This window comes from Oryctolagus cuniculus, chromosome 2, assembly GCF_051225735.1.
Source record: "Oryctolagus cuniculus isolate XC-2025 breed Fujian yellow rabbit chromosome 2, ASM5122573v1, whole genome shotgun sequence".
Taxonomy (NCBI): domain Eukaryota; kingdom Metazoa; phylum Chordata; class Mammalia; order Lagomorpha; family Leporidae; genus Oryctolagus; species Oryctolagus cuniculus.
This window is the reverse complement of record NC_142868.1, coordinates 81,383,613-81,398,871: the sequence shown is the minus strand read 5'-3', so window position 1 is coordinate 81,398,871 and position 15,259 is coordinate 81,383,613. Positions and strand designations below refer to the sequence as shown.

The window sequence follows — 15,259 nt, the reverse complement described above, 5'->3', positions numbered from 1 at the left end:
CAATGCAGAATATTCTTGTTTTATTATTCCTACTTTGGATACTCTAATTAACAATGTAGCCAATAAATCTAATAAATAGCAAAGTGGTCACACAGATTTAAAAGAATCATTAACAACATTTTCTCAGCTTAATGAGAAATCAAAAATGTAAATGTTCCATCAAAGGTTGGAAAGTAGGACATAAACAAATATTCCCAATTCCCATTATCATACAGACAGTAATGGATATTATTATAGTTTTAGTTCCAATAAGGCTGCAGTTCTATGTAACAAACAACTTTCAGGGTCTGACATTTAAGAGAAAATCCTTACTTAAGATCCATGCTTCACCAGCTCTGTGTGGATGTCACTACTGCCAATAACAGACATAACAGCATTTCGTTTACAGTGAAAAGATGACAGTAAAAATAGAGCCATATATATGCATGAATATACAAAGGGATTTATATACATGTATATGCCAAGTTAAAAAAATTTCACTGCAAAGCAAATCCAAATTGTTCGAAGAGATTATATTCTAAGCAACTCACCTTTCGCCCATCGCTTGCGTGGCAATTCACATTGAGAGGAGTCAGTAAAGCCATTAGTTTTTCTTCATTACCACTCCTGTAAAAAGGTAGTAAGTCAATTTCCACAAATTTATAGAGCTGCTAATGAAGATATATGGATTTTCTTCACAAGGCAGTGGAAAATAAAATATATCTGCTTTGACTTTGTTTCACATGGATCACAATGAAGCTCTTGCAATATTCAATCTAATATATTTCTAATTAATTCATGTTAATCACTATCTAGTGGTATAGCTTTGATAATGTAGCTTTCTACATTCTTTATTTGTTTTATTTATCTGCACAAAGTCACCTTCTTAATTACAAACAAACTTTATTCTGAAAAATGATCTAAAACACTGGAGTTAAAAAATACACACAAAACCCTGTTAAGAATTAATGCATTAAATCATAAATGACCAAGAACAAAAAAAACATGAACAAGGATTTTAAAATTTACTTTATGTCCCTCACGCAAGCTTTGCTAGAGAAATCTTCAGAGGATATGAAGATACAAGCATTTAAACACTCCAAGAACAGCTTCTGAAATGCTGGGCAACTAAGGTTTGCAGGTACCTTACGGAATGTTCCAAAGAAAATTAACCTCACAATCAGCACCATATTGAAAGATTTTTATCACTATACCAATCTTGCAGAATATTCAGGGATTTAATAAAGGTCTTATCTTCATTACTGCATAAAATCCAAGCAAGACAACAACATGTTATAATTTTTTAGTCCTCCACCTGCCCTCCCCTTTTTCTCCCTTAAATGCATTATACTCACTTAAAATGAATGGAATCACTTACCTAGCAGCTTCTAGGAGTTCGTCTTTCTTGTATTCACCTAGATGATTGCAAAATATCATGCTGTTAGCATTTGGCAGAAGACAGATTAAGAAATGCAGTAGGCAGCAAATAGAGAATTAAATAGAGAAGAACAGAAAAAGAGAGTCCACACCCCGCTGGGTGATGGAGCCGTGACGTTAGCCAGCTTGTGAAGGCAGCATCACCAGTGCCTTGGAGACGGGCAGCAAATTGACGCAGCTTCTTGTCCAATCCTCAGATGAAATAGCTTTCTTCAGACAACCAATGAATGCTAAATCTCGTGTCCAGAAACACATTCTCTCTGATAGCAGCATGCCAGTTGAAGACAATGTCCCCTCCCCCCTTCCCTATTCAGGCTGTCACAGTATACTTGTGAAGCATAATACATTCTGAGACAAAAGCAAAATAATGTGGCTCTTTAAAGGTACAAATTACTAGGCTTCAAAAAACTCAGTTTTATTTGTAATGATATGAAAAGTTTTTTTTTTTGAAAAAACATTAATTACCATTGTTGAGCTTTATAGCAATAGAAAATGCAAATATTAGAACCACGATGCCTTTGCCTGATAGGGAAGGTCTGTAGACTGGAAATACGTGAACTACGTACCAAATGCTGTGAACCTCTTGGAGGCAGCGCTCCAAAACCAAAACACTGGATATATTCTGAAATGGCAATAATATTCAAACGTGCCGCAATCTCTATACTTTTCTTACAAATTGAAACAAATGACAAATCTCAAACATATGTTTGAAAAGGACTCTAGGGTCCCTAAGAATAAGATACTCAACTATTTTGATATGGGTAAATTTTCTCTCATTCTGTTTTTTCACAATGGATTTTAAAAATATATCGGACTGAAGATGGAAATATAATTTAAAAACCCCCCTTAACACATTTCTTAGGGAGTTCAAAAATCTAGCAAGCAAGTTTCTCTGGCAAGAAATTTTAATAATACAGTGCTTGTTCATTCAATAAATAAAAAGAGTAGCCAGGACGATGATTCAGCTATAATACACCAACTCAGTTTGCTATCTCATTAAAGCAGTAATTATGCAGAGTGTCTTAGCAAGTCATTATATGAAAACAAGTGATAAGTATCCATTTAGGAAATTAAATTTTAGATTAAATGAAAAAGTTACAATTCTAATATAAAATAAGCCCAAAGTATTTTTCAAAATCTTGTTTGCAAATACAGACTTCTTCCCATCTTCTTTCTATTTTCCTATAGAATATATTATCATGATACAAATACTATAAAGACGTCTCAGTACCACCAGGCAAATATTTAAATTCTACCATGGTACTTCAAAAACTTAGTGGAAAATAGAATTAAAAGATAGGCTTATGCTGGTACAAAAATTTTTTTAAAATCCATGCATATGAGGGGAATTCAAAAAGCTCAGGACAATGTACATTTTGAATAAACTATGCATAGACTTCAAACATTTTTGCACCAAAATAAACATATTTTAACTCAATTTTTCCATATACTTTTTGAAGTTCCCTTGTATACCCATATTTACCCAGCAATATTCCAACACTTAAGCCTCATGAATCACGATTGGTTAAAATCTAGAACACCTATTCTTCTCTAAGGCAATTTTGTATACCAATAAAGTCACAAATTCAACAACATGTATCAGTTAGCTAGAATGTACAACTTCATGATCTTAGAGCTGGTCTTTCCAATTTCCCATAAATTATATTTCAGATTCTTCCACTACTGAAGGGTGAACATTATATTATTATATTCTCTGGCTAATCAGGCTCAAAGCCAAAGTCCTGCCTTTATACATTTATTAAAAAGACCTATGAATATGTCAGATTCAAAACCAAAAGACACTATCATTTCTGACTTCAAGGAATGTTATTCTATTAAAACAAAGAAACAAACATGAAAACAAACAATTAAAGTATGAAAAAAATCTTATGAAATAGCTATTGCAGGTTTACTAACTAGTCTAAACAGGATTAACAGGAGTCTGAGAAGTGGGCACTTTGTTTTGAAACAGCTTTGAGAAAACACCAGTATTTGGACAAAGCGGGGAACAAAGTATATTTAAAGATCTGTAAGTTTTGTGATTACATAAAATATTTCCTTCCATATTCTATGCCAGGAAACCTTTGCTGGGGAGAAAGGTGGTGGGGGAGGAGGAGGAAACACTAAATTCTGACATGGTTTATATTTTAGAATAAGTATAAATTCCTTTGATATATAGTACAAGCACTAAAACTGTGAACTGAAAACAGCTACTACTGAAACTTAACTCAGAGTGAAGCATGACTCTAAAAAGCTGGGCAATGACAGTGTGGTGATTTGGGCCCTTCAAAGTTGAAATCATCCTACCCATGGAAACTTCTCAGGCATAGCTTATTGACATTTTCACCAAAAGGCACATTTTTGCAAAAATGTTATTCCTTCCTGGATAAGCTGATAATAAAGCAAAGCTTTAGAACTTCTAAGTGCATCCAACGGAATCAGACACAGGTATTACAAATGACTTCCTACTGTTATGAGATCCTAGTGCTTCACTCAGCTTTTCTGCAGTACATTCCAGCAGCCACTATCTGGTGCCCAAGGACCACAATCTATGAACAGCTGAAGCTATTTTTTCAAAAGCTACCTCACAGGAACAACTAACATAATGGATTTAGAACCCGTTACACATTCTGACAGCAAATCGGAGCCACTTACTTAGCAGCCAAACCACCAGTTCTATTTCATTTTAGCTGAGAATCTGAAAATATTCTGGCTGAGACGATGGTGCTCTATGGGGCATTTATAGTCTTTAATAACATCCAGATAAAGACTAGCAATAGATCAGCTAGAAAGGAAACTAGACAATTATAGTCAAGATAATAACAGCCAAGAATGGAGAAAATAGATGGTCTGAAATTTTTTTTATTGGAATAAAGTGAGATTAAAAAAAATAAGGAAACCACGAAGTTTATTTTCTCAAGTGTGAACTGTCTGTATTAGTCAAATAAGAAATGCTGTGCTGTACGTCAAGATACCCACATACAAACACACAAGTTAATGTATTCATAAGCTATTGAGTAAAGGGTAAAAACAAAACTGTCCTTAGTATTTCTTTGAATTGTCAGAACAGCCTCACTTTCACTGACAGTAAAGGCAAAATTAATTTTGAATACAACCCAGAAAAAAACCTAAATCAATAAACAAAAGTCATAATTACTGCAATTATCTGTTTCAATATTTTAGGGAGCTGTTACCCATCTTCAGCATTTGACAAGATCAAAGTAGACTTAATTTTGTAAAAATTAGTCATTTGGTTTAGTTGAAGTGGATTAACACAGAAAGATCACGAGTATGAAGTAACAAATTCTTAAAGCAATAAAGGACAGAAAAGAATTCTGACCTTTCTGTTCTTTACTTCCAAACCATGTATAAGTTATGCCATCAATACCATCTCATATTATATGAAATGGGGGTGGGGGCATGATTTGAAAGTGACCCTTTCTTCTTGTCACCTCACCCCCAATTTCAGAATTGGTCTCCTAGGGGGTCACCTACAACATACTCATTTTCAGTCAATGAAACTGGTGCCAAGATATTAAACGAACTGTCTGAGGTTTCACTGGTTATTATCCACTATCTACTAGGTCCTGAACTAGGCTAATAGATAAACGCAAATGAGCAAAATTTGAGTTTTGGAAGAAGCAATGTAAGCAAAAGAAAGGAGTATTAAAATAGTAACAGTAATAAAATGATTTTTAGAACAGTGACAGTTACTAGCTTTAAACAAGCTAACCATAAAAATGTTCAAACCAAAAATGTTCAACAGAACTACTTTAAAGCATTTGTACTTCCTTATGAACTTGTAAACAAGGGATACCGGGCCAAGGAAACAAAGATGACTCATTCTGGGTCTAGTCAAATGATCGATGCATTTTTCATTTCCCATAGCACGTTTTAATTTCTAACTTATTAGATATCTCAAGGGAAGAGAGATGTAAAAGCTCCAGTGAAGAATCTCACATGTTACTATAGAGCTCTTATGTTGCTCATTGCTAAGTAGTGCCATGAATTGGTAATTCTGATACAAATATTTTCTCATTAAGGTATAAGCAAAATTAAGAGATGTATTGATTCTTACAGCTAAACAGTCTATGTGAAAATATGCATTTTGGTGACATATTTCATTGTGTTTTCATTAGTAGATCTGAAAATTCAAAATCAGCTATGAAGTCTTAGAACAAAGCTAGCTAAGGCTCTGGGAAATGATCTAGTCACAGTAAGTTAGATTTTCCACAGAGAGTAATTTTCGGACAGATATTCAACTATATATAAATATGGGTCCCAGGAAGACTTGAAGTTTTATCCCCTGGGGTCTTTTATGAATATATTCAGAACAAATGGGATAAAATTACAAAGATATCAGAGTTCTCAATGCCTTCTTCATACTTTTAAATCCCATCAAATCTTCCCACTTTCTGATATTAGCTTGAAAGTGCATACCATCATTTAAGCCTAGACTCACAGCCAGACTAAATACTCCATACACATTTTAAACACAGAATAGCTTGGGGTCTTCCAACTCTAGATTTAAAGAGTACCAGGGTACTTCAGCAAGTGCATGGAGCACACCATTATCTTCTAATTCCTTTTTCCATGAACTTTATGAGGTAGATTCCTATTTTCCTGATCTAGATCCTCTCCTTTTATTTTCTCCTACAATTGTGACCTTTTAACTAGCTAACATTAGCTAGCATTAAATACCAACTGTGCTTACCACCAACACAATCCCAAAGCTATGCTGACCAACACATGCATTACCATCCTCAGGTGTCCACTTAAATTTAAATAAATTAAAATCATGTGAAAAATAGTATTCTGTTCCTCAGTTACACCGGCCATACTTCAGGCAGCACAAAGGAACAGGAAGTTACTGTATGTCATAATGGATAGTGCAGAGAACATAAAAATAGTTGAAACTTCCACTGGACTATGCAGCTTTATAGTGTTTTAAATTACTATTTAAGAATTCATCTTTTACCCTAATAAACTACTGTTCATATATTTCTTACTCCAAAAATAGTCACTGCCAAAATTCTATAATACAAACTCCCACACATACACTGAAAACCGAACAATCATTTCATCACTATAATACACAGGGGAAATACTGGACTAAGCAGTAGAAGCTTTGGACTAAACTCTAGCTCTGCCACTGATTTACCTGCGTGGCCCTAGACAAGTTGCTTTATCCTATAGGGAGCCTTCACTTTATTCTCATATGGAAAATGAAAGGTTTAAATGATTTCTAATGGATCAGCTCTAAAATTTTCACCTTGTATTGGGTTCTCAGGATAGGTCAGAAATTTTTCTGAGATGCTTTTAAAGTTGCTCTAAATAGGTATTAAGAGAAAACATAAAATTTTCTGTAAAAAATAATGTCTAAGAAACTGTTACAAGAAGCAATACTCAGAAATTCTAGAGTAAGTGGCAAAGCAATTTTAGCAGGCTATAACTCTCTACTTGGTTAATAGTTATGAACTTTTGATAATCTTTTAATTAAAAGTTTGATGAAAACCAGACTTATTGTTATTCTCTAAAAAAACGGCATAATATTTACATTGTATTAGGTTTTATAAATAATCTAGAGATAATTTAAAGTACAGTGGAGGATACACCTAAGTTATAAACAAATAGTACATCATTTTACATAACAGATTTGAGAAAATACTGATTTTGGTATTTGTGGGGGAGATTAGTTTCTGGGACCAATCCTCTCTGAATACCAAGGATATCTGTAATTACATTGAGACATAAATATATACATACCAAGGAAAAGTTGCATTATGAGATAAATATATGTTCTTTGAAGTTGGATATTAAAAGCCAAGAAAGGCATTCCTTAGGCAGTTGTTAACCAATGAGACATTCTGCTAAACTTGCCTATAACTTAAAAGAAAATGGCCTTTTAGACCATACTGCAGAGGGAAAAACTTTTCGATATATGAAAAAGAAGGAAGGGAGAGAGAGAAAGGAGGAAAGAACTCTCATTCTAAGCAATATAGTTTAAGGGCACCAGGTACCGAGTCTAAGAGTTCAGAATGCCCATAATTACTTAAGCCATCAAATTATCTGTGTCAATGGCTGAGGGCTGGAAAAGTGGGATATTGATATTTTAGTTATCACAATGTTTATTCCTAAAAAAGTAGTGTGGAAAAGTAAATTCTATATTTGACTCAAAACAGTTTAGCAATAGTTTTATGTTTTGTTCCACATCAGTGGTCCTTTTACTTTAAGTGTCAATTCATGTTCCCTAATTCGTAAATCCCAAATCCAAAAAGTTCTAAAAATTCATTTGGCAGCAAAACTTGACCTACTTAGTGTATATAGCTATCGTTTGTTTCTCAGCAAAAATACTGTTATAAGGTACATCCTCCATTGGGATACTTTGAAATATAGGGTGGGGCCGGTGACGCAGCTCAACAGGCTAATCCTCTGCCTAGCGGCACCAGCACACCAGGTTCTAGTCCTGGTCGGGGCGCCGGATTCTGTCCCGGTTGCCCCTCTTCCAGGCCAGCTCTCTGTTGTGGCCCGGGAAGGCAGTGGAGGATGGCCCAAGTGCTTGGGCCCTGCACCCCATGGGAGACCAGGATAGGTGCCTGGCTCCTGCCATTGGATCAGCGCGGTGCGCCGGCCGCAGCTCACCGGCCGCGGCGGCCACTGGAGGGTGAACCAACGGCAAAGGAAGACCTTTCTCTCTGTCTCTCTCTCTCACTGTCCACTCTGCCTGTCAAAAAAAAAAAAAAAAAAAAAAAAAAAAAAAAAAAAAAAGAAAAAGAAAAAGAAAAAGAAATATAGGGTGGATGTACTGTGTCTTTTCTTAAATCACCTATTTTAGACGTTTGATTCTGTGAATTCTGACAAACGTATAAAGTTGTGTGAACAACATCCTCAAGATACAAAACATTTCAATCACCACAAAAAGTTTCCTCTAGCCCCTCTGAAATTAATCTTCTGTCCTTGTCCCATTCTGTGACAACCACTGATCTGACTTCTATTTCTATAATTCTCAATAAAATTGGAGACACAAAGAGAGAGAGAAAGACAGAGGTAGTTCTTCCATCCTTTGGTTCATTCCCCAAATACCTGCCACATCCATGTAGGAGCCGGGAGCCAGGAACTCAATCTGGATTTCTCAAGAGGGTGGCAGAGAAGTGCTTGAGCCATCATCTGCTCCCTCCCAGTGTGTGCATTAGTAGGAAGCTGGATCAGAAATGGAGCAGCAGGGGCTTGAACAGGGCACTCCAATCCTGAATGAGATAGCTCAAGTGGCAGCCTAATTACTGTGCCAAATGTCCACACCTTCTCCTACAAATTTATTTTAGAGAATATCATAGGAATGGAATACATAAACTTTGGAGTCTGGCTTCTTTTCATAGTACAAATGTTTCTGAGGTTCATTCATGCTGTTGGACATATAAGTCATTTATTCTTTTTATTGTAATATAGTATTCCATCATGTGGATATTCCTCAATTTGCTTACCCATTCACCAGTTGCTAGCCATCTAGGTTGTTTCCAGCTTCTGGTGATTATGAATAAACCTACTACAAACATTCAGACAGGATTTTGTATGAACATACAACCTCATTCCTCTGGGGTAAACACCTAGCAACACAGATGCTAGGTTGTGTAGGCATTTGCTTTAACTTTGAAGAAACTGCCAAACCATGTCTTTTTTTTAAAGTATGAGAAATTCTCCAATCTGGAATATGAATATGTGGTCCATAGAATGGGATAAGAACAAAAAAGAAACTGACTACTGAGAAATAATGTTAGTACTAACACACATCACACCTGGAAATCCCAACTTTGCCTCTTAGGTCACCTAAGCTGACCTACTTTGAACATCTTTGAAAATTCTACATTTCTCACTTGCTTAGTGGTTTGTATGAAAAAACAAAGAAAATGGCATTTTCTGATTTTGGTTCATGGCACACAGGCATTCCATATATGTTAAGAAATGATGGCAAACAGTTCTTGTGGGAAAATCCTACAGTATAGATTATGCTGAAAGTAAAAGCCAATCCTGGGAACACTTGTTAATGTTACCATTAGTGTTGGAGCATCACAGCAAGGCTGTGTGCATGATGGAATGTGTATCACAGCTTAATCTAAGCAGCTTTCTAAAAAATAAAATAAAAGGAACAAGAAAATTCTGAATGGTCATCTATCAAAAAGATAATAACAAGCACCGAAAATTACATAAATCTAATTTTGACATTTTAAGAAGTAATAGGCAGATAAATTTATATCAGCATACACAAAAGGAAAGGATCAGTGACTCAAATTTCATTATTATTAATTAAAATGATCTATTTATGGTTTGGATAGAATTGTTGCAGCCCTATTTTGCTAAGTATTTAAAACAAAGAGGAACTAGACAATAAAATGAATACCAAATGATGGGTTAAATATAGTTCATAGAGGAAAATTAAAATATATTGTTGATACAGGGCTACATGTCCTCAGCAAATAGGTGAAAGTATCCCAATAATATAATTTTAGGATTATCTGAAATTGAACGTCTCCTCGTTCCATTAGTTCCATAAAGTATTCTGACTTGCACATAGACTTGAAACTATTTCCTAAAGCAAAGTACCACAAAGCAAATTTTCAAAAACACACAAATATATCCCTTTGTTTACTCAGAAAACCTTTCCTCCATATCCGCAGTCATAAAAAAAAACCCTCAAACATCTTCTCAACTGAACAAACTATGAAAAGATCATAGTAAAAAAAATTTCAAATCAAAAGCAATAATAATAATACAATAGCCCATGATGTTAAATTTATAATATGAGAATGGTTAAGTAAATATATTAAAGTTCTTTTTCTTTTCTAGTGGATATTTTTTGAAGCTAACTATGCTCAGCAAAGGAGCAAATTGACTTTCTAGATATTATATCTAACAGCTGTCTTTATAGTCTTTCAAGAAACAATATTCTCTAAAACTGCTTCTTTCAATATTATTTTCTTTAACAAGCCTGAAATTCCTCCTAGCTAAATTGTGAATGCTCACTATCTGTGCTGCAACTGGCTATACAAGAATTAAAGATTGTTCAATTTCAATAACTAAAGTAATGGTTCAATAAACTAGCTACACTATTTAAATGGTTATCCTAAAGAAGTCTGAACTGGGGGAAATAAATCCATTAAGTACAAGCAGAATCAACAAAGTGATTGCTCTTAGGATTATGTTCAGAGGGGCCAGCATTGTGACATAGAGGGTAAGCTGCCACCATGTTGGCATCCTTCAAGTACTGGTTACTCCACTTCCTATCCAGCTCCCTGCTAATGGTCTTGGAAAGTAGTGGAGGAGGGGCCCCTGCCACCGACATGGGAGACCTAGATAAAGCTCCTGGCTTCAGCCTGGCCCAGTGCTAGCTGTTGGCAGCTATATGGGGCGTGAACAAGCACATGCAAGATTCTTTCTCTCTCTCCTTCTCTATCTCTTTCAAAGAAAATAATTTTTTTTTAAAAAAAAGGATTATGTTCAGGGGCCGGTGCTGTAGCATACTGGGTAAAACCACTGCCTGCAGTGTCAGCATCCCATATGGGCGCCAGTTCGAGTCCTGGCTGCTACACTTCCGACACAGCTCTCTGCTACGGTCTGGGAAAGCTGCAGAAGATGGCCCAAGTCCTTGGACCCCTGCACCCACATGGGAGACCCAAAGGAAGCTCCTGGCTCCTGGCTTTGGATCGGTGCAGCTCTGGCCATGTGGCCAACCGGAGAGTGAACCAGTGGATGGAAGACCTCTCTCTCTCTCTCTCTCTCTCTCTCTCTCTCTCTCTCTGCCTCTCCTTCTCCCTCTGTGTAACTGACTTTCAGATGAATGGGTGAATCTTTACTTAAAAAAAGAGATTATGTCCAGAAAGATTACTGGACAAAGTATTAATCAAATTATTTTCAGTTTTATCATTAATTTTCGGCTATGTGACATGATATTCTTAGTCACACATTAAGCTAATCCATCAAAGTTGCAAGCTCTATTACATTGTGATCCATTTAATGCCTTCCCTTTGCTTGAAATTCTTTCCATTCTTATTGCCACCATTTATTTAAGCACTTTTTCTTCTCACCATCCTCCTCCAAGAGTTTTGCAAATGATCCTTAATGTCTCAGCTCTTAATTCAGAGCTAATATGTTTTTCTGCTTTATTTAATGTACTCCCCTCCTCAATAGTAAGAAAGAAAACAATAAATTTACAGCCCCCTATTCCTATGCCTTACAAAATAATGTTTAATTCTACAACCTGATGTTCAAAATATTCTTAAAGGTTTTTATTTTTTAAATTTATTACTCAATATTCTCCATTCCATCTCAACTTCCCAACATAAAAACTCTACACTTTCCCCCAAATATACCTTGCATCTTCCTGATTTTCTTTGTTCATGCTAAGTATCTAACCTCCAATCCTTTTCCACTTGTTAAAATTCTGCTCCAAGAGAATGATCCAACATGGGAAGCGGGATACACAGCAGATTCATAGAAAGGCAGATGTCCTAAACAGCACTCTGGCCTCAGAACCAGCCCTTAAGGATCTAGCTAAAAAGCCCATGAGAGTATTTTAGGCATGGAAAGCCAAGACACTGTGGTTAAAAACAAAAACAAAAACAAACAAAAAAAACCCCACCTAAATGAAAGATCTCTGTGAGTGAGATCCCAGCAGAAAGAACGGGCCATCAAAGAAGGAGGTACCTTTCTCTGAAGGGAGGAGAGAACTTCCACTTTGACTATGACCTTGTCTAAATAAGATCAGAGTTGGCCAACTCAAAAGGCTTCCATAGCCTTGGCAACTCATGACAAGAGCCTAGGGAAATTACTGATGCCATAAACAAGAGTGTCAATTGTTAAGTCAACAATAGGCGTCACTGTGCACTTACTCCCCATGTAGGATCTCTGTCCTTAATGTGTTGTACTATGTGAATTAACAGTATAACTAGTACTCAAACAGTACTTTACACTTTGTGTTTCTGTGTGGGTGCAAATGGTTGAAATCTTTACTTAGTATATGCTAAATTGATCCTCTGTATATAAAGATAATTGAAAATGAATCTTAGGCCGGCGCCGTGGCTCAATATGCTAATCCTCCACCTGTGGCACTGGCACCATGGGTTCTAGTCCCAGTCAGGGCACCGGATTCTGTCCCAGTTGCTCCTTTTCCTGTCCAGCTCTCTGCTGTGGCCTGGGAGGGCAGTGGAGGATGGCCCAGGTCCTTGGGCCCTGCACCTGCATGGGAGACCAGAAGAAACATCTGGCTCCTGGCTTCGGATTGGCCAGCCGCAGCGGCCATTGGGGAGTGAACCAACGGAAAAGAAAGACCTTTCTCTCTGTCTCTTTCTCTCTCACTGTCCACTCTGCCTGTCAAAAAAAAAAAAAAAATGAATCTTGATGTGAATGGGATGGGAGAGGGAGCGGAAGATGGGAGGGAAGTTATGGGGGGAAAAAGCCACTGTAATCCAAAAGTTGTACTTTGGAAATTTATATTTATTAAATAAAAGTTAAAAAAAAAAGAAAAAAAAAAGATAAATGTATGTGTCCAAACTAACACATCGAAGAATACAGGTATTTTCTCTGCTAAAAAAAAAAAAAAAAAAATCTGCTCCAAAATGCAGTTAGGCTTATACGAGGTTGTTCACAAAGTTTATGGTCAATGAAATTAAAATTACATTTATTGCAGTGCAAAAAAAAAAAAAACTGAAATCCAAGATACAAGGGTTCTTCAAAATGTTCGTGAAAATGTGTACTATGTGTGTGAAACTATGCATGGATTTCAAAAATCATTCCCATTATCATTCCAATTTTAAAGTTCCTAGTTTTGCCACTATATAGTTTTAAAATTTTAGGCAACTAACTTGTAAGTTTAAAACTTTATAATCATTGAGTGTGACAGAGGTTCTTATCCTCTGATAACTTCACGGAATTCAACAAATCTGTAAACATCCTACAAATGCAGGCAAAATTTCAAATTGATGTCAAAATGTGTGAAGTAATTTCTCCCTAGAAACTGGGTCTCAGAATTCTTAAAACAGTACAAGACTCAAAAACGGTTAGTATCTCTTTTCTATATCTTTTTACATAGAAATATACAGAGATGCACAGCTATCCCCCAAATATCAGTCCCTAAGACCTTTAAAAATCCAGTGCTTAGCTGTTATCTCCTAAAAATGGCTTGCAACCATTTCCTCTGACCCACCTGATAGGTGCTGTTCCCACAGGAGGCACACCACTTCCATTTGCAGCAGCTGTGCACCACAGCCTGCTACATGCGGAAGATTTGCTATGAGTTTGATGCCATTCTTTGTGTGCAAGCTCTAATTCCACAACTTTTGCTCCTACAGATTTAAGGTTTATGGTATTACCATTGTATTGTGCTTAGCATATTGTAGATTGTGAACGTATATTTGTTAAATGAACAAAGAAATGGTGTGATGCAAAGAACTAACACATGAATAGCATTACAAAAAGTGCTTAAATGAGAAAGATTATACCTAGGCTAATACATTAATCAGGCTTCACTGAAGACAAATTACTTCTAACCTTAAACAGGAGATTCAGAAATGCTTTTGAGAAAACATAATGAAAAAAAAAGAAATGAAGCACGTGTAGTTAAAGCAGTAAATGACAACTGATGTGTCTTGAGAAAACAAAAATTGCAAAGTCACCATATCTTTGAGATGTTTTACAAACCAAAAACATAGGGTCTGGCGCTGTGATGCAGTGGGTGCAGCTGCCGCCTGCAGTGCAGGTATCCCATATGGATGCTGGTTTAAGACCTGGCTACTCCACTTCTGATCCAGCTCTCTGCAATGGCCTGGGAAAGCAGTGGAGATTTGGGGCCTATGGACCGGCATGGGAGACCCTTCTAGTAGAAGCTCCTGGCTGCTGGCTTCTGATTTGCCCAGCTCTGGCCGTTGTGACCATTTAGGGAGTGAACCAGCAGATGGAAGATTCTCTCTCTCTCTCTGCCTTTCTATAACTCTACCTTTCAAATAAATAAATAAATCTTTTAAAAAATCAACTGTGCCAACATATTTAATAAAAAAGAATTTATAAAGAATAAAATGAAATCACATATAAAATCAGAATGACAATAGTTCTTACATCATTCAAGTACATGTAGTGACACGTACTTCTGCATTAGCCTGCAGCTTCTTAGGATTGTACAATACCTGTCACAAGAAACAGATCTGACCATCCTGAAATAGGGGTCTCACAAAACTTCAGGCTCTCCATAGCTAATGCACTTAGGGGCTACGCTTCCTGCTAAGGGCAAGGACTGCAGGAAAGTCATTTATTTTCCCACAGGGACAGTATGGTTCCTATAAATCACAGTATGCTGTGTTCACATATCTCCAGAGCTCTCAGATTACAGGTACCACAAGCAAAACAATTTCTTGAATGGTTTAAACAAAAATGAACAGTTTTTGAAGTAACTATTTTAATATATCTACAATACTTGACATGAACGCTTTAAGAGAAATATCTGAAGTAAGGCGTTTTTGATTATTTGGGCATTTCTATTCTTTGATGGACCTGTTTTCCTCTCATAAATTTATCAAGTACCCTCATATCAAAATTATCACTAGTATTAACTGAAATACTGCTACTATAAAAATTAACACTTGGAAAAATTTTCAACAAAACTGCTAATTTAGCATTTTAATGTCTCAGTTGTTGGTGGAGTTTCTTTCTGAAATATATTGCACACTTTTATGCATTCACAATAATTTAACTTTTTGTGACAATGCCGTCAATTATCATGAACCTCCATCAGCCAGTGCATTAACAGAGCCATGGTCTCTGTTCCTACAGGGATGTTTGTATGCACACAAAATGGCTC

The 15,259-nt window shown here is 36.2% G+C and overlaps 1 protein-coding gene across 2 annotated transcripts in view; it reads right to left on the bottom strand.

The window, feature by feature from the left end:
* Nucleotides 1-15,259, bottom strand: part of TNKS (tankyrase) — a 213,458-nt gene that overhangs the window by 94,682 nt on the left and 103,517 nt on the right. For both annotated transcript variants that reach the window (XM_008274070.5, XM_089327292.1), the window contains exons 4-5: nt 1,358-1,394; nt 531-606 (exon numbers count right to left, since the gene is read on the bottom strand). In XM_008274070.5, coding sequence (XP_008272292.3) covers nt 531-606; nt 1,358-1,394 — 113 coding nt within the window. The remainder of the gene's footprint in view (nt 1-530; nt 607-1,357; nt 1,395-15,259) is intronic.